Raw genomic sequence first — 23896 nt, forward strand, 5'->3', positions numbered from 1 at the left:
CTCATAGTAGAAAAACAAATCTCTCTATCGTAGAAAAATATTTGGGTATTATAAAAAAAAAAATCGTGTCACAAAAAAATACTAAATACATTTTTGTACTAAAATATTTGATTGATGAACCGGAATTCGATCGATCAATTAAAAACTACCTCATTTTTTCTTTTCGAACATCAAAAAATCAAATGATATTCGTAAGAATTTATTTATTAAACTTTTTGACGCTTCCTCTCTCGTGATAAAGAAATGGAAAAAAATGTGAAAATAAAAAATACAAAATTCATAAATTTTTCAAAGACGAGCAACACACTCGAAGCGTAACTAATGTGTACTTACATGAAAAACGTATTTCTCATCGTAAGAAAAATTATGCAAAAGAACGGGTTTGTGGTCGTGCTTAAGAACGTACCTACACTAAGATGATTTTATTAAAGCTCTTTTTAATATAAAGCTACCGGATTACGCCGTAGGGCCTTTGCCCGATGTTTTCCGCGAGTTAACGTCGATGTTGAAAGAAAATTATTCGTTGAAACGGCAATAATCTAGCGTATTATACGAACCAAAGCACTATCCGTCGATTTATCAGTGCGATAACAAGCGAGTAGGTTGATATCAAGGGAGGATAATTTATTCAAGAAAAGCCTTCAAGCAAAAGCTTTACTTTAAAACAACGATATGCCGAGTAATTGTAACTAATTACGGGTGTACCGTAGCGGAATTTTGAAATATAAAAAATAAAAAAGAAATAAAGAGTAAAAGAAAAATAAATAAGTAAATAAATAAATAAATAAAAGTATGTTTCAAACAAATTTATTAATTAATTGATTCGATGATTGATTGGTCTATATATATATATATAAACTGTATACTGCAAAATTACTAGTGAAAACTCATACAGAAGATTTTCAACGTTTGTTCGATAAAACGAAATGGAAGTAGGGTAAGAGAGATAAAGAGAGAGAAAGAAAGAAAAAGAGAGAGAGAGAGAGAGAGAGAGAGAGAGAAAAGAAAAAAGAAAGAAAAAAGAAAAAGAAGAGAAAGTAAAAAAACGTAATACTGTACTACACTTCCAATTAGAAATTAAACGTCTTCAATTACGCGGATTAACGATAATTGACATTAGTCGCGCCGTTTACCGCTCGCACGAACATCATGGACCCGAACAATTGCACCCGATTAATCGCGTGGGCAATGATTATCATTTTTTCACTAGTCATTTTTTTCTTCTTGGAACGCTAACACATACACATGTTATAACTTCTATATAACACGTATATACATACGTCTCGAATTATTTCTCTTTATACATTCGGTACGTGCATGCATACGTGTGTGTGTGTAAGTTGAAAAATACAAAATAATTCACGTTAATTGGAAATCATATTTATATAAAGAAGTTTTGTTATTTGGAAAAAAAAATTTTTCGATATAATTAAAGAAAAAAGAATTATTTGTTTTACGAAATATAAATTTCAGAAAAAAGTATGTACATAAATATATGTGTGTGTCTATAATTATTTCTTTTTAGACTGTGCATACGCGTATACATGCTACAAAAATCAAATCAATATATTTATAAATGGACGCAACCGATGTTGAAAAGATAAAAAGAATAAGTAAAGGAAAAATTAAAAGCTTTTTTTACCCAATATAAATAAAATACTATCTTCGTTAATGATCATCCACCAAAATGATCATCTTCTTTGAAACTGGCAATAAATATATATTGCATCGTGTACTTCGCCAAGAGCGAGAAATGAAAATTTACGAGCGTAACGGTTACACTCTCTCACCGCTAGGGCTTCTAACGTTTCACTTGGAGGACAGCGATCGATCTCAATTAATTAAACGATAATTATAGTAATCACGTTATATATATATATATATATATATATATATATATATATATAGAGAGAGAGAGAGAGAGAGAGAGAGATAGAGATACACATATAACGAATATATATGTATATATATATATATATATATGTAACATTGTTTATATTGAGAGGTCCTTCAACAAGAAACTAAGTCAATTCGATAAATTCTCGAAATCGGTTCGAGCTTTTAAATAGTCAATCGAATTCACTCTTGAACCGAGAAGGACAGAGAAAAAGAGAGAGAGAGGACGAACGTGGGTGTCTCTTCCTACTCAAAGCATAACATTCTCGTTTCTATATGCGTTAGTACCATAAAATCACCTCGTACCGGTTCGCTTAATACCATTCTGCACTTTTACTTGAACATGTTTATGTACGTGTAAGTATATATATATATATATATATATATATATATATATATATATATACATACATACATATGTATACGTATATGTGTATGTTGAAATGTAGATCGTATATTCGAACTTACGTCACTTTATACAAGAGATGACCAAGAGAGTAGAAACGTATATTCCCGAATTCTGAAGGAGTCGCATCGTGTCGTAAGAAACTTTTATCGATTCGATCGATATTTTATCCTGTGACTTTAAACGACGTGTATGAAAAATGAGAACATACATGAATATTTTTACATGAATAAACAACGAATATATTTATTATTATATACATGTGCGCGATCTACCTTGTAATCATAATAATTAATATTTTAATAATATTTTATCGTAATATTTTATTCGACTGTAAAATATAACTTTGAAAAAACAAAAAAATAGGAAAAAGAAAAAGAAAGAAAAAGAGAAATTTAGTTATTATTCGATTTGAATATTATAAAAGTATATTCGAGGTAATACAAATAAATACGTAAAATTTTATCTCGAAGGAACATTTACAATCATAAATAGAAGATACGATTGGTCAAAGGAAAGTGTCCCTTGACACACTCTCTCTCTCTCTCTCTCTCTCTCTCTCTCTCTCTCTCTCTCTCTCTCTCTCTCTCTTTGTCTCTATGTGTCTCCCTTAAATGTATACATGGACAATGTAGGTACACATTATGGCAAGTCTCAAACTACTATCAGCCGTTTTCGTTGACTCCTGCCGAATCTACGAGCGGTTTCACCCACGCAAGTATACTCGACTCGGCTGCAAATTGAAAATTTAACGATTGCCGTGCGTCGTGCCGACAAAAAAGGCGTGTCGGTTGGTCACGATAGGTTCGAAAAGGGTGATATCGTATACACGTGAAAAAGAGTTTAAGAAGTGTTACGTGTATGTATGCGTTTATATATATATATATGCATATATGTATACATGTATGTAAATGTAGGAAGGAGAGATTCGGCGGTCTCTAAAAATACGTTTATGGGATCATAACGCGGCAAGTTCCTTCTCCTGGGTCCAGGCCCCTCTTTCAAGGTATATAAGTACACATACGTGTCGTGTTCTTTCGTATACTCATAAATCCCCTACCACTGTTAACTCTCACGTGTAAAATCGCTATTACGTCTTGAGCTCCTACCGCAGATGTCATTCCATGGATTTGAGACCACTCATGGTGGATATGTCCTTCGTATTTCTCACGGTTGCGGTCGGAGCCAATTCTTCGAAGGAAAGAAAAATGAAAAGAAATAAAAGGGAGAGAAAAAAGAAAAAGAAACGAGAGAGAAAGAAAGAGAAAGCTGGTAACACCATAGGATGTATCTCTTTTTCTGTTCATTTCTCTCTCTCTCTCTCTCTCTCTCTCTCTCTCTCTCTCTATCCATCTATCTATCTATCTATCTATCTATCTATCTATCTATCTATCTATCTATCTCTTTTTCTTACTATCTCAAACTTTTCTTATCGATAAGCTTTTTCTCGATCCAAAATGTTTCTATCATTTGTCATAATATCATAAAACCATATACACGTTTCTTCTTTCTTTCTCTTTTTTATCGACGTTTGAGAACTTCGCCGACATAATTGCACTATGAAAGACTTTCTTTCATTATTTTCTTCTAACTAATGGATCGAAGATAGTTTAATCCTAATTGATTGAAGACAGTTGCTTTTATAGGACGAGGTAATTATTATAAAATCTATTAATCAATTAAACAGTAATTAATAAATGTTACATTAGTAAAGAAAGTATCTGTATAATAATATAATAAATTACTCTTAGAAACTTAGAAGAATTATATTATTCAGAAACGACAATCCCAATTTATAATTTAAATAATACAATTATCAATATACACATCAATCGACTGACCATCAATTAATACAAATTACAACAAATTAAAATATTTAAATATAATAATAATTGATAATAAATGTTATGAACGCTAGAAAAAAAAGAGAAAAAGAAAAAAATAAGAAAAAAGGGAAAAAAGAGGATACAAATAAACAATTATGACACGTTCAGAAAATATCGATAGGAGAAGTTTCTTACTATGTAATTTAAATAGATTAAAAAAAGAAACAAAGATAATCGTGTCGACGCACATATCACTATGTATACACATACACGTACACACACAGACACACATACATGTATATATTTACATTATACATATCTATCTATTTCTAAGTCACGCTCTATGCTCGTTACGAGAAGTCACGCTACCTGCGCGAATTCGTTACATCATACGCGAATATGTACCAAGCGAGGACGAACTAAACGCATACTAAACTCAAGACGGTATATGCACTTACACATACACGCGTACACACGTACATATAGATACACGCAACATAGACGTACACACAAAAAGATATATATATATATATACATACATACACATGTCAAAGTTAAAATGTACACGAGCAAACTCGAAGTAGAAAGACGTCTCTATACTATATGACTATAACAACTATGACTACGACTACGTCTATTACTACTACTACTACTACTAGTACGAATACGACTACGACGACGAGGACGATGAGGCTCGTAATCCGTAGCTGCATAATTCTCGCGCGTACTCCTATCTCGTAGAACCAGGCGAAATACAATACTCGACAGTGCGTCGAGGAACGCGGTCCCATCATCCTCCTATCTCTATTTCTATCTCTCTATCTATCTCTCTTTTTCTCTCTTTATCTCTCCATCTTTCTATCCCTTTTTATCTTTCTTCCATTTTGTTTTTTCCTTCCTCGAAGCCTTTCCTCATTTCTCTCATCTTTACTTCCTCTCTTCGTCTCTTCTATTATTATTACTTGCAAAAAAGAAAGAAAGAAAAAAAAAACAAAAAGAAGAAAAAAGAAAAACAAGACAAACGTAGTAAAGTTCTCTCGTTAGGACTCCAAGACTGGATTATATGTCTACTTATCGTGATATCATAAACTCGACGTCATGCGGCAGTGCTACGTCGTCAGGATCTTTTACGCGCCCAAGTATACAAAGGTGATAACAATATCATAGAAGAAAATGTATCGTTGATATATATCTATAGTGGAAAATGTATTGTTTCGACGAGTGTTTTGTGAGAAACGTGTTTACGAAAGAATTACATGAAACTTATTCCTTCCGATCAAATTTCGTTTTAACGACATGATACGTAAATATTTCGACGTTTCTTTCGAGCCAAAAGAAAAAAGGATCATTCAGATAAATTCATTTCTTTTCTTCTTCCCTTTTTTTCTATCTTTCCTTTTTAATTTAAGAATCAACTACAAAGTTTTTAGAACTTCTACGAAGACAGACATTTTTATAGTGAGAGAAAATAAATTGTTTTTCGTTCGATTAGACGAGTGTTCCTGTAATTCGATGTGAAAATATATATCAAAAAAAAAAAAGAAGGATTTGAGTGATACGTTCGATATAAAAAAAAAAGAAAAAATTTTCTAACAATTTATATAAATTAATTGAAAGATTTAAGAAGAAAATGGAATGTTAAGTATTCTGTCAAGCACTGAAGTTTTCTAACGCGTACCATACGTGTGTTTTTTTTCTTTTCTACATAATTACGTATGTGACAAGAATGTTTGAATATAACTCGAATGTAAAAGAGAAATAATGTTGGAAATTCATCGATGAAGATTATAAAAATGACGTGTTACAGGTACAAGGAGTTCAATCGTCGGGGACGCCCGCGAGGACGCCTGGCGTCGGCGCAGATTCGTCTAGCGTCGATGTGGGAAAGGGCGTCGGTGGAAGGGTCACGGAAGTGATGGAATTGTGTTATGTCACGGAAAGGATAATCGCTCTTTGGTATCGAGAAGATGCACAAGGTGTTCTGGAACATGCGACGACTCTTTTAAGAGGCAAACATGCCGATAATTATATGGTAAATGTCTAATGTTTTTATTTCAACACATTGCTTTTCGTATTTTCTTTTTTTCTGTTTTTTCTTATTTCTTTGTTTTTTTTTCTTTGTAAATAAAAATATGTTTCTTTCAAAACAGATCTGCGTAAATGGAACGATATTAATGGTATCGTATTTATATTCGAAGAAAAAAAATATTTTCTCTTTTGTGAGAATAAAAACATTTGCTTTTTTTTTTTAAATGTTTGAAAAAGAGAGATCTATATTCTTGTTGTGATCTATGTCTTGTTGTAAATCGTTCGTATTTAAAAAAGGAAAAAGAAAGAAAAAGAAGAGAATATTTTATTTTTCGCACGAATAAAAATATAAAATATCTTTTTTATGATTTTTGCTTTCAATCCATGTAAATGAATGTATGACGTTAATTGTTAAAAAAGAAAAAACAAATCCGTCGTCGTTTCGTCGTCGAACATCGTATAATTTCTATTTCATTTTCTATCTTTTTTTTTTTGTTTTTTTTTTTTTTACAACAAACTCGCAGATATTCAATCTATCATCGCCAGGACGAGCAGGTGAATCGAATACAAGAGAAGCCGGATGGCCTCAAGGTTTGGCACCAAGTTTGGAAAGATTATGCGCCCTTTGCAAGGAGCTGGACTCCTGGTTAAACGGTGTTCCAAATCGTGTTGTTGTTTTACACGCAAGGTGATTATCTGTCTTTTACTCGTCTTACTCCTTCGAAAGAAAAACAAAAAACCAAAAAAAAAAGAAAAGAAAAGAAAAGAAAAAAAAGTAGAAAAAAATATCTGCTTTTTAACTGAACTAAATATTGAACCAAATCTAATTTTTTTCGTGTCTTTTCCAAAAAAAAAAAATAATAATAAACAAATAAAAAACAACAACACCAACGACAACAACAACAAAAATAAAAGGGGTAACAAGGAACGATTGGGCGTGGCGGTCTCGGCTTACATGAATTACAGCAGCATCTGCGGTGGACGCGATCAAGCTTTGGACAGGTTCGCGATGAGAAGGTTCCTCGATGACAAGATCGGATCTCTGCAAGTTCCATCACATCGAAGGTAACGGCTTACATGCAACGATACAGAACGGCTACAACGACGTTATACTACCTGTTGACGTACGACGAGAAAATTCATTTTATCGTCCCTCCTCATCTCGAATAACTCAGATAACGCCATAAACTTTGTCCCATAGCGTAGGCGTGGTTATATCTCGGTTGGATGGATATATTCTGAAAGACTTTCTTAACGTCCTTTTCTAAAGCTTAAACTATATTCTCTATAGTTTCTACGAAACAATCTACTACCTCTAGCTATTTTTCTACTTTCTACATTGTCGCGAAATAGGATCCAAGTAATAAACTCTTATTCCATTCGATACACACTCTTAATCCTATAGTCGCTGCTTGAAATTCAAACGTCGTTATAAACGTCGGATCGTAACCATGGAAGTGAAAAATTCTAAAAACGTCGCGTCGCCTCGTCTCTATCTGATCGTTTAAACCTCGTGATGGTCAATGTTGGCATAGAAAATGATCGGTCAAATGGTTGTAAAAAAAGAAAAGAAAATAAGAGAGAGAGAGAGAGAGAGAGAGAGAGAGAAAGAAAGAAAAGTTTGGTGATGCGTAATATAATCGGCTGTAAATCGAGAGCGATTTGCATCGAAATGAAATTTACATTGAATATCAGATATTTACGAAAACGTATACTTCGATTAACGGTAGAGAAGGAGAAAAAAAGAAAGAAAGAGACAGCCAAAGAGAGAAAGAGAGAAAAAGAAGATTCGGTTGGGTCCTTGACGATTCATATCCATCGTCCGGTTTCATACGCGTATTAAGCATCATTGACCCTCGGAATAGTAGATCATCATCGTCATCATCGTCATCATCATTTTCATCGTCTCCACGTGTAGAAGCTGTACGTAACAACTTTAATGAGCCGCTATCATAACGCTCTTTCGGACGACGTGTTTAACTTTTCTTCAACATTGTCCTTCCTGTTAAACTTACATATATCTTCAACACCTCTGCATATCGGCCTCTTCCGCTGTAGTTTATGGTCCTACGTTTGTAATATACACGTACCTACGAACGTACGGTTTATGGAAATGCATAGCCTAGAATTCAATTAACAGTTATGGCTACGAAACGAGAAGGAGAGATTGAGAGGGAGAGAGAGAGAGAGAGAGAGAGAGAGAGAGAGAGAGAGAGAGAGAGAGAGAGAGAGAGAGAGAGAGAGAGAGAGAGAGGATCGTTAATATGTATTAACTAAACGAAGAGAAACGTTAGAAATCAGTGAGAGATATGAATTAATTGAAATAATCTATGTATATCCGTGTAGCTTATAGCAAATGATCTTATATGTGCATACTTATGTACATAAATAAATAAATACATATTTACATATGTACGTGCATATATTTAACGTGCATATATAAAACGTATGATATTATTGAAACTACGTATGCTACGTAAATTATACAAATATATATATACGTATGTATATACGTATGTATATACGTATGTATGTATGTATGTATGTATGTATGTATGTATGTATGTATGTATGTATGTATGTATGTATGTATGTATGTACGTTTATATATATGTTCGTTACCACTTCGTATATCTTGAATGTACGTATTTCAATGAACGTATTGTTACAAGCAATCTTGAGTAATTTTCGTAACGCGATTAGCCGCGAGAAGAATAGTATGCTCGGCGCTATTGCATTATTATATGGTACGTAAGTATGTACATGAATCAGAAACCGCAATTACACTTTCATTGTAACATTGTTAACGAGATAATGGAGAAATATCGTCGATCAACGTGTTTACTGAGCTAAGTAATAATTCCACGATGGTTTGTTTTTTTTTCTTCTCCCTTACTTTTTTAAAATAATAATAATAATAATAATAATAATAATAATAATAATAATAATAATAATAATAATAATAATAATGCCAATAATAAAAAGAGAATGATCTCGTATAGGAACTCTAATCAAACGTTCTAGTTCTTTGTGAACTTCTACGTAATCGTTTTCGTTATCATTTTACGTTATCCTTCATGATTGTCATCGTTCTTCTTTCCATCAAGTTCATTGTACTACAAGTATCTATTTATAATATAAGTAACCGAGAGTAACGTCCTGTCTCGTTCATCCTTACCTCACATCCTGCCAAGATCGTTCGATCTTCTTTTCCGATGCCAACGTGATTCCGTGGCATCGAGTTTCACCCTTAATTACACGAGCCGCAAGCATTAGCATGTCGTTAGCGATGCTTGTGCTTTCACGAGCGTGTTATTCTATTATCGAGATCTACGAGAGAGTAGAGTAGAGTAGAGTACAGTAGAGTAGGGTAGAGTAGAGTAGAGTAGAGTAGAGTAGAGTAGAGTAGAGTAGAGTAGATTAGAGTAGAGAACATTTACCTATATCTCCCTCCCCCATTTTTTTCTTCTCTCTTTCTCTCTTTCTCTCTCTCCCCCTCTTTCCGTCCTTGTTTCGAAAGCAGGAGAACAACAATTTAATTTACTTCCTTATACAGGGTTGGCCAAAAGTTTTTAGACAGGTCAAATGTTCCTACGCTCGTAGTTTTAAAATATGAACAAAAAGAATTAGCCTAAAAAGTCTTGAAAAAGTGTAATTGATTTGCAAAAATTACGTTGGAACTTTCGGCCCACCTTTTATGTACGTGAATGTAATAAATCAAAAAGTAGGTTTATCTCTCTCTCTCTCTCTCTCTCTCTCTCTCTCTCTCTCTCTCTCTCTCTCTCTCTCTCTTTCCCTCTCTCTCTTTCTCTTTTTTCCATGTTTCGAAAGCAGGAAAATAACAATTTAATTTACTTCCTTATAAAGGGTTGGCCAAATTTTTTTAAATGCATCAAAAGTTCTTAAGCTCGTAATTTTACAATCTGAACAAAAAAAAGAAAATTAACTTAAAAAGTCTTGAAAAGGTGTAATTAATTTTCAATAATCATCTTGAAACTTTTAATCCACCCTGTAGATACATGTACATAATACATCAAAAAGGCTTACCTCTCTTTCTCTCTCTCTCTCTCTCTCTCTCTCTCTCTCACTCCTTGTTTTGAAAGCAGTAAAATCACGATTTAATTTACTTCCTTATACAGGGTGTATCAAAAAATTCTGAGCTCGTACTTTTACGATTGGAAAAAAAATTTGATTAAAAAGTCTCGAAAAGGTGTGATCTATTAAAACATTTAAGAACTTTTGTTACGTCCTCTATATACGTAATAACTAATACTATATATAAATATTAAATAACGTGAAAATGTAGGAACACTTTATTGAATTTTGATAATAATAATTTGTCATCGTATTGTCAATTACAGATACATAGAGTACTTCAGCGGATTATTGTCTGGCTCATTGAGAATCAGTCAATCTCCTCTTTACTTGACACACCTCACAGTACTCGGAGTGCCACTCTTCGAGCCTACCGGATGTCGAGCGTTCCTCAAAGTCTACGAAGGATTGACGCCCGTTTACACATCGGATTTGTACTCGGTGACGAATGCTCGTGAGTTCACGGTTAATCTCGGTGGTCTTCGCTTGAGAGGAGACATTCTCGTGAAATGTTATCATAGGGTATATTCCAAACAAAGCCGAGAAGTTATGTTCTCGCTACAGGTAAGGAATATATTAAAGCGAATGAGATTCATTGGCAATTACATTCCTTTATGTATTATTTCCTATGATTACTAGACGTATCGCAGCTATAAAAAGTATTATTGCTTAGCCAACGACCTTCAATTTTGCCATGTTTGTAAGAAAAAAAAAAAAAATAAAATAAAAAGAAATATGAAAAAAAAAAACATGAAAAGAAAATACATAAATGTACAATAGAATCATGCGAACCTAATCGTACCATACATATATATATATATACACATGCATGCATATGTATCTATGTAGATATAGATATTATACAACGAATACAAATTGTATTTCTAGTTCCACACATGCGTCATCACAGAAAACGTTGTGTCATTTCCCCGTTCGGAACTTGACGTTGCTTGCGAAGATCCACGATGTCCACCCGATAGTGTTGTGACCCTTTACTTCGCAACCGATGCGAAACGTCAGGATGGCCCAATTCCGGCACCAACACCCGCTGTGCCTCATGCCTCGGCTCATCACGATCCCATCCTCCATTGGGACAGCTACACGAATCTCGAGATAAGCGATGACGGTAAGCAAGCATTTTATTTTTTTCTTTTTCTTTCTTTTTTTTTTTTTAATGTTTCTTTTTCTCTTACCTTGACTCGACTTCGATTAATACTCAAGACAGTTTGAATATCTTTGATAGATAAATAAAATCAAAAAGTATTATAGTATGCTTACGCTAATTTAAATGGAAAAGATCGATCGTATCAAAAATTGATGATAAATGATAATGATGATGATGATGATGATGACGACGATGATAATTCTTCTTAATACGAGTGACATACAAAACTCAATCGTCGCGAACAAATTTATAATAATTTTCGGCGGCTTAATGGTGTCCAATTAACCTCGATCCAACGAAAAGAAGGGCTAGTCAGAAATAAGACTTGGCGCTACATCGAAAGAGACACGATGAGAAAGAAAAAGAGAGAGAGGAAGAAAAAGAAAGAGACAGAGCGAGAGAGACACAGAGAAAGGAAGTAGAGGGAGTGAGTGGGGGAGGGAAGAGGGTTAGAACGAAAGATAAACGAAGAACATCGAAAACGTAGTTAGCACAGTGCATTTAGAACGGCTGACTAACACTGCCGGAAATACGTTTTGCCAAGCAGAAAGAGAGAAAGAGAAAGAGAGAGAGAAAGAGAGGGAGAGAAAGAGAGAGAGAGATAGAAAGAGAGAGAGAGATAGAAAGAGAGAAAATACGGATGGCAGGTTCATCGCGACAACACGATAGTCAACTCGAAATAGATCAAAGGTCGAACCAATAAATAGACAAGGTCTCTCTATGGTGTTTCGCCATAATTTCTTCTATATTATTTCGCGTTCTATTTGTAATCATCTGTAATAATATTATGAACCATCGTTCGGAAGTTATCATTTAAAAAAAAAAAGAGAAAAAGAGAAAGAAAGCTAAAAGAGAAAAGAAAAAGAATGAAAAGAAAAAAAAGGAAGAGAAAGAAAAGAAAAAGAAACTAGAAACTCAGTATGCTTGATCTCTCGAGCGATCTCGATTCGCGATCTTGGCTCCGCGTCAATCTTATGTCCGACCTCGAACGTGCTGCGTGTTCGTATTTAACGCGGCTTTTCTCTAACATGAACGCTGCTGGTTCTCCAATCTTTTTGTTGTTTTTATTTTTTATTTATTTATTTTTTTTTTCGTTTCTACATTTCTAATCAAACTACAAATTGAATTGTCATCTCGTAGTGATGTATGACCATTATTTCGACGATATGAGAAAAATATGTTCTTCTCTCTCTCTTTCTCTCTCTCTCTCTCTCTCTCTCTCTCTCTCTCTCTCTCTCTCTCTCTCTCTCTCTCTACTAAGAGAAAAAAGAGAGGGAGAGAGGGAGAGATTGCAATCGAAGAGATATACATTAAATAATAATAGGAAGGATTTCCAATAAAAGGAAGATCTATAATTGGTCACGATGTTAAATGGAAATCGTTCGTAACGATAGATAGAAAAAAAAGAAAGAGAAAGAGGGAGAGAGAGAGAGTTGAACGAGATAAATGGAAAACATCAAGAACGATAAAGAGGACTCTGTGTGTGGGGTCAAAAGGGGAAGGGGAAAGTGGATAAAAGCAGATAGAAGAAGGGAGAAGCTGCGAATAAGTTCTGATGGAAGTAGGGAGGAAAAGTGATGAGTGTTGAAGGGACGAGTGGGAAAGAGAACGAGGGTGATGGCGAAGGCGGAGGAGGAATTAGGGTGTTACAGGGATAGATGCACGAAGAAGATAGGCTAGGCCGATCGGATAGCATATAACCACGACAACGTCCGATGGTCGGTCCGATCCATCCCCATCTCTCATCCTCCATCTCCTTTCCCCTCTTCCCTATCCACTATCCCCCATTTCCCATCCTCCATCCCCATTCCCCATCCACTCGATAACTCGACCCTTTGACCAACTTTTACGGGGTGTGACCAAGTTGAAATCAATTTCAGCCTTTCAGTGCGCCCGAAGAAAAGAGAGACTTCACTTCTTTATTCGTCCAAAGTCGGCAACAAAATTGATCATCATCGAAATTTCCTTTTCTCCTCTTTCCTACACATTTCATCGTACTTACTTTCAATTACGTTTCAAAGATTGAATTTTTATCATTTTATCTCGAGATCCGATATCCCCGTGCAAAAGATAAATTTGTTAATCCCATCCAACCCTCCACCCACCCACCCTCTCATCTCGTCGATAGAAAGAATAATTATTGTCACGTTTTTCTGTTCTGTAGAATTAACGCACTGTCAATAGTTTAACCGATTCAACTTAAATACTTCTGCTAAATCTTTTAAAGTGCTTTAACGATTCGGTAATTTAGTTTTTTGTTCTTTTTTTCTCTTTTCTTTTTCTTTTAAACTCGTTTACTTACTCGCACACCAAAAAGCGTTAATCTCGATAAAAATCTAACTGCCCTTTTCTGTATTTTGTATTTTCCAATAGTATGTACCTTTAATGAAGTTACATCTGCTTTAGTCGAATCGATATCCCGCTTAGAATATCGCTGAACAATGATACGTTTTAAGGGTATTCTTTCTTCTCGTAGAGATTAACCGATCGAAGAATAGGAAACGAAGAGGATATATACGAAAAGAAAAAGAGAAATGGAACGTATGGAAACGTACAAGTCTAAAATTAACATCACGTTTCTCGAATGAAGGGCAAACAGAAGGAAAGTAAAGCCGACGTTTGTGTTACTTCCTTCGTACGAAACGTTTACTATAAAATCTTACGAGTCTTTCTTTCATTGATTATTATCTTTTCTTTTCATTGATGATTATTATTATTTCTTATTATTGTTTTGTTTCGTTTCGGTTTTCCTTTTTTTTTTTTAATTTAACGATTATCATAGTTATATTTCAATCTCTTTGAATTTTAGATTAATAGAATTAATAAAGCGGAGATACACGTAGAAGATAATTAGCAACGTTGTATTTTATAAAAAAAAAATTATCTTTCCCAAACGAATAAATTTTATAGAAAAAAAAAGATAATACATTACAAGAGAGAAAATAATTTTATGAAAAAAAAATTGTATATTCTCTGCTATGAAGTATTGAATAATTTTATCGAAAAAGAAAAAAAAAGGTTTTATCCTTTCATACAGAATATTATACGAAATAATTTTATAGAAAAAAATAAATAAATAATACTTTACAAAAGAGAGAAGAGAAAAGTTTATAAATAAAATTACAATCTGTTTTATAAAATGTTTGACAATTTTATAAAAACGAAATTATATTCTCTTTTATAATATATTGGACAATTTTATCAGAAAGAAAAAGAAAATAAAAAAATAAAAAAAGAAAACATTTATTTGCTTCTTTACATTATATAACATAAAGAAAATTATCAAATAAGTATAATAATAAGGAAAATATAATGTAATATATGTAGTAGAAAGATAGAAGGTGGTTTCCGTGGTGGGGTCCAAGCCAGTTTATTCTTGGCTTCGAGAACGACGAGAAGGAATGGAACAGAGTCGATAGTTTTCGCGCATTTCTACGCCGTCGACGTGACCGAACGAAACTCTAACGCGTGTCGATTCTCGATCTTCGATAAGTTCGATCGAGCGGGATTTCATTGTTTACGTGTATGAACTCTCTCCGTTCTACTGAATGATACAAATTTTGTGTATGAAGAATTGGTGTCTAAGAACGACGGAAGGATTTCTACTTAAATCGGTATAAATTAATACTAATTAGTATTTATTTATTACAACTATGTTATTACAAATTACGATTGTTATAAACTTTTAGATTTTTGATCTTTGGAAAAACAAGTACGATCTCGTTAAGACCATTTTTTTTTCTTTTTTTTTTTTTTTTTCCTTTAGATAAAAATCGTTTAATCCAAAATCGGTAAAACCTCATAAAGACGTATATACGCACACATATACACGCGTAGATCGATCTCCCAAAGAAATACAACTCTCCAATCGATTCTTAACGCGGGAAAGTTCGTTCCTGGAAAGCATAGATCAAGTAGTTAGTAATCTTTGGGAAATCTTGTCGTCGTACTTGGAAGTAGCCTCGGATATGTGGACCATTTCCATTAATTATCGATCTCACAAATCAATTTCACCGATCGGAAAAAGATCAGCGTTTTTATCGTATCTTTTAATCGTCTTTAACAAATTAACAGATTATCAAATTTCATTTCTCATTTTATTTCCAATTCGATCCTTTCTCATCGTATCTCTAATATAAATTTACAATCGTCAAATATCATTTCTTATTTTATTTTCAATCCGATCAAAGAAAAGATTCTCTCTTTCTATCGTACCTCTAATATCCTTTCTACGATTTACAATTTTCTAATATACCTTTTTCGTCTTTTTAATCTCACAAGTAATAATTTATGTCGTTTATTTCTTTAAATCTCTTCGGATATGGATCATTTCTGTTAATCATCCATCTTACCGAATGAATTTTTTCGATCGAAAGAAGTATCATTCCTTTCATCGTAGTCTTTAACAGATTTACTATTTTCAAATATACCTTTTCGGATTTTCTTTCCAATTCGACAATTAATGATTTCTCTGTGGCTTTTTTTCTTTCTCTCTTTTTTTCACACGGGTGCTTCGCAGCCGACCATAAAGGGCGAATCGGTTGCACAACGAGCATCGAAGTGACGAAATAAAAGGACACGGGGAATCATGAAGGGAGTGCTCGGGGTAAACAATGGTGACGTAACTGTAGGAAGACGTACGACCGAGCGACAAGACAATAGCCTCTTGTCTCTCTGTTTTCTGTTGGTCTCTCTCTCTCTTTCTCTCTTTTGCTCTCACTCACTCGCTCTTTATAAATTATCGGGCCAACCCTTCCTCCTACTTTCTCGTTTCGTCGCTTCGCCAACGATCGAACAAAAGGATCCAATGGACGCAAACCATGAAAAAGATTTTCGAGCCGACATAGTGACCGCTTTGTCGAGTACGAAACTATTCCAAGTCATGCCGAGAGTAACTCTTTATTCCTTTCTGTGAAATATACTTTTAAAAAAGACATCCTCGTTGAAAACAAAGGCATTTACCCTCAAAAAAAAAAAAAAGAAAAAGGAGAAAGAAAAAATATTAATCCCTCTCTCTCCTTCTCTCTAGTTGAAATTTTTTTATTTATCAGACGTATACATATGAATAAAATTATTTTTATTATAGATCAATAATTACTATGGCTATTATTTACAAACAATCGTGAGAAACTATTCCTTTCTCTCACGGTCTCTTTTCTCATCCGTTTGGATAATTTAGAAGAGACGAATGACAGTTCGAGTAACATCGACTCGGCCGATCGCTTCTACGTCCTTGTCCCAGATCGTCCATGCTACGTATATACACACGCACATATATATAGCATACATACATATATATATATATATATATATATATATATATATATATTGTATAATATATATACACACGCCTCTTTTCTTAAGGTGGACCGTCCAACTTTTCGTTTCTATCCTCGTTACTGCTCCTCGCCAAGTAGAAATAGACCACTCTGAGACAGACTGAGAAAAGGGGCGCCGCCAGCTTGAAAAATCAAGAAAAGTTCTTCGAACGTTTTTATCGAATTATGCATCTCATATCCTCTCTATGACTTGCTTTATAAGTGAAAAGATAAATGACGAAATCTTTCTTAAATACTATTCATCTTTCAACAATAAATTTCAACTTTGTTCATTATATACAAAATTTTATATATATATATATATATAAATATAAATATAATGATAATATAATATTAATAAATACGTAATATTTTATTATTATTATTTTATTATTAAAATTTCACAAGTTTGTTTAAAAAATTACATTCATCTCTGACGTATCATTATCGACGCATAAATCATCTAATTCGATTCAGATTTCTTTTACCGATTGAAAATAACAATCGTCTTATAAATCATATACGATACGTAGTAATTGCATAATTCACACACATACATTTTCTCTCTCTCTCTCTCTCTCTCCCTCTCTCTCTCTCTTTCTCTCTTTCTCCCTCTTTCCGATTATCATCTTCAAGGATTTCTTTAATAAATCTCACATGCGATATTCTTGAAAACACGAAGCAACGTTATGATTTGCGAAACCAGTAAAAGTTATTATTAGGCTACTGGATAGAAGAGCTAGCAGAGGTTGTTCCCTTCTCATCCTCTCTACCTCTACCCTATTTTCATTCAACGCATCCAACGCACGAGAACTGACCGGTGGATGATGCAAATACGACGTACGTGCGTGCGTCGAGGCCCATGATTAGCGAGCACCACGTGCGGCACGTTCGCAACATCAGTGTGTTAAGAGCATACCCGCGATCAATATTTATTTGTACAATTCTCGAGAAAATTTGTATATGTATTTCTTTTTTATTTTTCTATTTCTTTTTTTTTTAAATCATTCCAAGAGCTAATAGATTTCAATATACATTTGAACATTATGAATGTCCGAGGTCTTTTTTATTTTTAAAAATGTTTAGAAAAAAAGAATACAAGCTCTGTACGAAGTAAATATTGGATCTGAAGTCATAATTTTCTTTTTTTAGCTATTATAAAATGTAATGAAAAATTAGATATTACATATTGATATATTGTAATTTTACGAGCACATAAATTTAAGGGTATAAAACTTGATGACGTAATAAATTAAAATGATTATCGGATCTATTTACGATTAAACTATTCGAATGAAGGATTTTTTGTTTTTAAAAGTTTTTAGAAAAAAAGAATATAGCAAATGTACTAAAAGTAGATATTAAGATTGAAATAATCATAAAATTCTTTTTTTCTTTTATAAAATTTAATGAAAAACTAAACTATTGCATACATATTATACTACGTAGATTAATATATTGTTATTTTACAAGAACATACATTTATCGGTATAAAACTCTTCGACATAATAAATTATAACAATTATCGAGTGATCGTTTGAACTAGAAACGAACACGTTTCTAATTAGTATCCATCTAAGAGTATCTTATAATCGTCTAACGGGTCATCTATTCTGACACCTTCACCTGAAAGACAACACAAGTTAGACTCTTATATATTATGGCAGCACGCGTTCGAAAGTCGAGCAAAACGAATAAGTCAAAAGAGAAATAGAAAGAGAAAGAAAAAGAGAAAGAGAAATAATAATAATAAGAAGAAGAAGAAGAAGAAGCAATATACATGTATACATATATACATGTTCGAACGTTACCATGAGTTCATATTAGTAAACGATGAATTATTAATTACAACCCATTCATTTGCACCACAGTTGGTCACAGTTGGCGAGTACAAGCTACACGTACATAAGGCTTATATTCACTTGTTCAATCGTTTCTCTGTACCAATTTGCGTGAATCTCATTTTAAAGAGACCATATCTTCGCTGTAAGTAACACGGCGTAGTCTTGTAAACCCTCTGTTATTACATAATGAAAATCAATATTCCTTGATAGATAAAATCGTTCGATTTCTATAGTTTCATTCATTTTCATATTTAATAATGGCATATCGATTTATACGGTAGATTCTTTTATTTTTTTATATATTACATCAAAACGAATACATGATCTTTCTTTTAGAATATTTAAATATATATATTAAGATAACAAATATAGAAAATATTTATTATTTATTAACTAACACAATATATGCGTGTATATATATATATAAATATATTATGTAGATAAATAATATGTTCGGTAGAAAACATTAGGACTATCAGTTTAGCCTAATTTAGACAGTTCATGTGGAAAGACTGTTTTCTATGATATCACTTGTCTCTCCCTCTCTCTCTCTCTCTCTTTCTATCTCTCTCTGTCTCTCTCTTTCGCGTAAAATACGTAAACTCCGTGATACGGACGCACGCGATCGGTGACGAAGACGAAGACGACGGAGGAAACCTGCTTATGTGGAGTGGAGAGTTGCCGTAGAAGGACCGACGACGGGAGGCCAACGAATGACTGTAGTAGAGAGGGGTCTTTGCGAACGTGAATGCCACCGATACTCGTTATATATGTGTATGTTTGTGTTCGTATGTATCTACACGTAATACATTTATATATTCATCTATATATGTGTGACTACGTTACACGTTTTCAATATATTCGAAAGGACACTCTCGAAAGCAAGTGGAGTCCGTGTTGGAAAGTAAATTCACATACACGCGCTAATATATTATCATCTCTTTCTTTCTTCCTCTCTCTCTCTCTCTCTCTCTCTCTCTTTCTCTCTCTTTCTTTTTATTTTTCTTTCACATTTATATACTTCGAATAGAAGAATAAAAGTAATTTCTTTATTACTATTACCAAGGACCATCGTGTATTATTATCACTTTTATACAGAAATATATTTATTTAGCTAAAAGTTTGTTTCTTCTATCTCGTCGACGTTAGCTATCCAGATAGCTAGCTAGCTAGCAAGAAAGTAAGCAAGCAAGCAAGCAAGTAAAGTTTCTTGCGTAGGACGAGGCGATGATGATGACGAGATACAGCGGTATACTCGCGGAGTCAATGTATGTATGTATGTAGTAGTAGTGAGAACACCATCGCGGAGCATTTGCAACGAACAGTGCTGTTTCTGTGCTCCCGGTGAACGGTACGTGTCTTGTTTTCTCGCCTAACTTCTTCGTCATCGTAGTCGTCGTCGTCGTCGTAGTCGTCGTCGTCGTCGTCATCGTCATGACGTCGTTGATGTTATTCGCGAATACGGATCTTTGACGTCTTCGATCTTATCGATAGATTTATCTTATCCGTACATTTATCTTTAAGAGAAATAGAATTGATCTATAGTGATGTATTAAAATCGAACTAGGATATCACGAATCTTTTCTTCGTCGTTGAAAATATATATCTACTATATATATATATATATACTATATATACAAAGTTAAAGGTAATCATTTATTTAACAATCGTTTACAAAAATTTCTTGAATTTTTCTCGATATCATTTATCATTCATTTCGTTTCCTTATTTGGTAGCACGTAACTTATTCTCCAATTTCTTTATCAAAGATCTCACGAGGATTCTCTATGATCTTTTTTCTGACAGATTAAACAAATAAGGAATATTACGTTTATTTACATTTTTCCTTATTACTAAATGAAACAATAAGGACAATTAAATTATCGATTGAATGTCGTTGGATTTTAATAAAAGTAATTTATTTATTATTTTCTCTCTCTCTCTCTCTCTCTCTCTCTCTCTCTCTCTCTTTCTCTCTCTCTCCCTCTTACTCTCTTACTCTCTTACTCTGTCTCATTCTCTATATCTCTACGACACTGATGCTACGTGACCGTTCGTAAAAGCGGATCGAGTTTATCGATAATGTTTCAAGGAAGTTGATACTAATCAGAATTTCGCATATAATCAGTCCTCTCGCGATACCATTCGCGTTATTCCGCTTATCTAATACGTGAGCGAACGACTTACGTCAACGTTTTTCCAAACGAATAAATCTTTCAATTCGACTAGCCGTGAAACGATATTACTAAGTTTATATTATATCGCTCATGAATAGCGTATAATCGGATACTCTTCGCTATGTATCACCTCATCTATGATATCATCGATGATAGAGAGAGAAATGAAATTTTTTAAAGAGAGAAAGAGAGAGAGAGAAAGAGATAGAAGAAAAACCTGGTAAATCGTTACCTTTTTTCTTTCCTTTCTTTTTTTCCTCTTCAAAAAAGAAAAAAGAAAAAATGATACCTACAGATCTCGAAGGTCGAGCAATCGTAAGAAGTGTACATCGAGTTAACCATCGATAAACTGGTTCTGTTCTTCGTTCCCTCCTCTTCTCTCTCTCTCTCTCTCTCTCTCTCTCTCTCTCTCTCTCTATCTCTCGGTCCTTTGGAGTCCTCGAGTCTTGAATAAAAGAAAAAAAATTAGCGAGTGTCCCTCTTTCTCCCTATCTTTTTCTGCCCGTCTTTTTCTCCCTAAGAGGAGGATGAAGAAGAGAGAGAAAGAAAGAAAGAAAGAAAGAAAGAAAGAAAGAAAGAAAGAAAGAAAGATAGAAAGAAACAGAGAAGAAGATAGAGAAAAAAAGAGAGAGAGAGAGAGAAAGAGAAAAAGAAAAATACCACGCCCTAGTCTCGCTGTCGGCATTTTGTCATTGCCGGGTAGGACGGTATATTCTGTCTGGATCGGTGCCCACTTCCCATCGGCGTCTCATGAATCTCTATAAGGTCGACAAACGAGTAATTCGTTCGCTTTTCTCTTTCTCTCTCTCTCTCTCTCTCTCTCTCTCTCTCTCTCTCTCTCTGTCTCTCTCTCCCTTTCTCTCTATCTCCCTCGCTTTTTCTTTCGTTTGTACGTTCAATAAGCACCTCTCGCCCACTATCCTCGTCTTCTTTATCTTTTTCCTCTTCTTCTTCTCCAAAAAATAAGAAGAAGATAATAACGGGCCGCCTTTCGTCGATGAATAGAGAAACCCTTTGCCGCCCTAAGCATGGAAAACTTTACTACCGAGCATGTAGGCGTGATCGTACCGTCGGAAAGGACGAGGGTACGTTCAAAGAGCAAGAATAGAGAGAGAGAAAGAGAGAACATGCGTGTATGTATTAAAAGAGAGAAAGAAAGAGAGAGAGAGAGAAAGAGAAACGAACCGACTTCAAAGCGATGACGTCTCCACACCGGAATCTAATTACCATATTTACTTCGACGCGTAACACGGGTAACATAGGCACCACGCGTTAGTTTTATTCTATGCTCATGCTACATACATACGTCTATTCTATTCCTACCTTCTAACTTCGTATATAACGTAAACCAAGCTTACGATATATCGCGTGCACGCACGAGAATCGGTGAATAGGTATTAGATATGATCAAATAGAAAACGGTACCCGCGTAGTGCGAAATTGAAACAGTTGGTAAGATCCGAAGAATCGTCACGCTATGTATGTTAAAAGCCATCTCTACGGTCACGCGAATCGTTTGTCTGAGATTTCTAGTTTCTTCCTTGTAAAGCTCCCTTCCTTCTTCTTCATCTTCATCTTTATCTTCATCTTTTTCTTCTTCTTCTTCTTCTTCTTCTTATTCGTTTTCTTCTTCTTCGTCTTCTTATTCGTTTTCTTCTTTTTCTTCTTCTTCTTCTTCTTCTTCTTCTTCCTTCTCCTGTGTTCCATAGAAGAAGAGAACAAACTAAATTTGTAAGAACACGTTTTCGAGATCGAAGTCTAATAAATATCTACACGAGTATACTCGTTACATGGATAAGGTGATAGCAACGAGAGAAGAAACTTCGTTTATCTACCGTATTGCGAATTAGAGAATGTTAAGAAAATGTTTTTGCCTTGGCAACGTAACTCGAGCAAGCTCGTAAAGATATCGTTTATTACGTTGTTTCCCTTCTATTAACCTTATTTCATGCTTACGTTGTTGGACAAAGACACAGAACAACTAGCACGTGTTTTCTAATTTTCTTAAGATTGGAATAAAAATAATGAAGTATAGAAAACGAACGATTAAAACCTCGTTCGTTTTTATTTTTGAATACATCTTTTATTCGCATTAGAAATACTTTCTCCATTTTGGCTCGTGATAAATCATTATGATTTTCATTCTTATATTCGAACGGTTATACATTATCCCTGAGATATAACACCTACCTATGAACGATAATTCATTCGTTTCATTTTCAAAATCTAACGATGTTTTAGTACGATCGGAAATCGTAGATTTTCCTTAAAAAAGTTCAGTCACGTGAACGTATGATTTCCAGTAATAAATCATCGTGAATTCTTATACGACCTGATATTAGCCTTTCTCGTATATTAGCCACGTATATACGTATGTACGATCTGCAGTTATGGCGTTATAATAGCAGCTGCAACTTGCACGTGTTAAGTACTTACTAACGTACTATACTTCGAAGATCTCTCATGCTATATATGCAACATAGTAGATATCTATCTATCTATACGTCTATCTGTTATCTTCTTGAGAATTATAGCTCTGTAATTCCATCCGATCATTAAAATCACATTGGATTTCATCGAATTTTATATTCGACGTTCAAATTTCGAATTCGTCAAATTTATAGAAAAGAAAAAAAATGAAAAGAAAACAGAAGCCATCGTAATATCCCATAACTACTCTTTCATATTATGATTCATCCTCCCTTTATATGTTCAACCGTTTCTTCAAAGTAATATTTGCCCGGAAGCAAAATTCGACGAGTGTAGTGGCAACGTACGCATATTCCCAATTATTATCTTACCTATATCTTATAGTATACTTCGGGCAAAGGCACGTAATACCTCGAGGCAACTATCCGTTCTTCGAACGGTGCCGATGAGAATTCGTCTCATTATTTCGTCGAAAAATCCTTTCTCGAGGCCCCTTCGGGCAAGATCTTTCTTTCTTCGAAAAAAATGTCTGGGTGGTCTTCGAGAGAGAAATAGAGAGAGAGAGAGATAAACACTGGTATTCGCAATCGTTTGCCTCTCGTAACTATGAAATTATACTAAACATTTTAACGAGCCCTCCAACCACCTACGAACTATTTTTACAATTAATCGTTCAGTCACCAACGTCGTAGTTTTAACTAGCACACGCTC

The 23896-nt window shown here is 34.1% G+C and overlaps 1 protein-coding gene across 13 annotated transcripts in view; it reads left to right on the forward strand.

Moving 5' to 3' along the window:
* Positions 1 to 23896, forward strand: part of LOC122637151 (tensin-3) — a 155995-nt gene that overhangs the window by 117221 nt on the left and 14878 nt on the right. For 12 of the 13 annotated variants that reach the window (XM_043829110.1, XM_043829128.1, XM_043829119.1 and 9 more), the window contains 5 exons: positions 5936 to 6160; positions 6681 to 6844; positions 7072 to 7221; positions 10518 to 10815; positions 11140 to 11377. In XM_043829110.1, the coding sequence (XP_043685045.1) occupies positions 5936 to 6160; positions 6681 to 6844; positions 7072 to 7221; positions 10518 to 10815; positions 11140 to 11377 (1075 nt within the window). Of the gene's footprint in view, positions 1 to 5089; positions 5278 to 5935; positions 6161 to 6680; positions 6845 to 7071; positions 7222 to 10517; positions 10816 to 11139; positions 11378 to 23896 lie in introns of those variants that run through there. The other variant, XM_043829183.1, reaches the window with a different exon arrangement.

Source organism: Vespula pensylvanica, chromosome 1 (genome assembly GCF_014466175.1).
Source record: "Vespula pensylvanica isolate Volc-1 chromosome 1, ASM1446617v1, whole genome shotgun sequence".
NCBI classification, from domain to species: Eukaryota; Metazoa; Arthropoda; class Insecta; order Hymenoptera; family Vespidae; genus Vespula; species Vespula pensylvanica.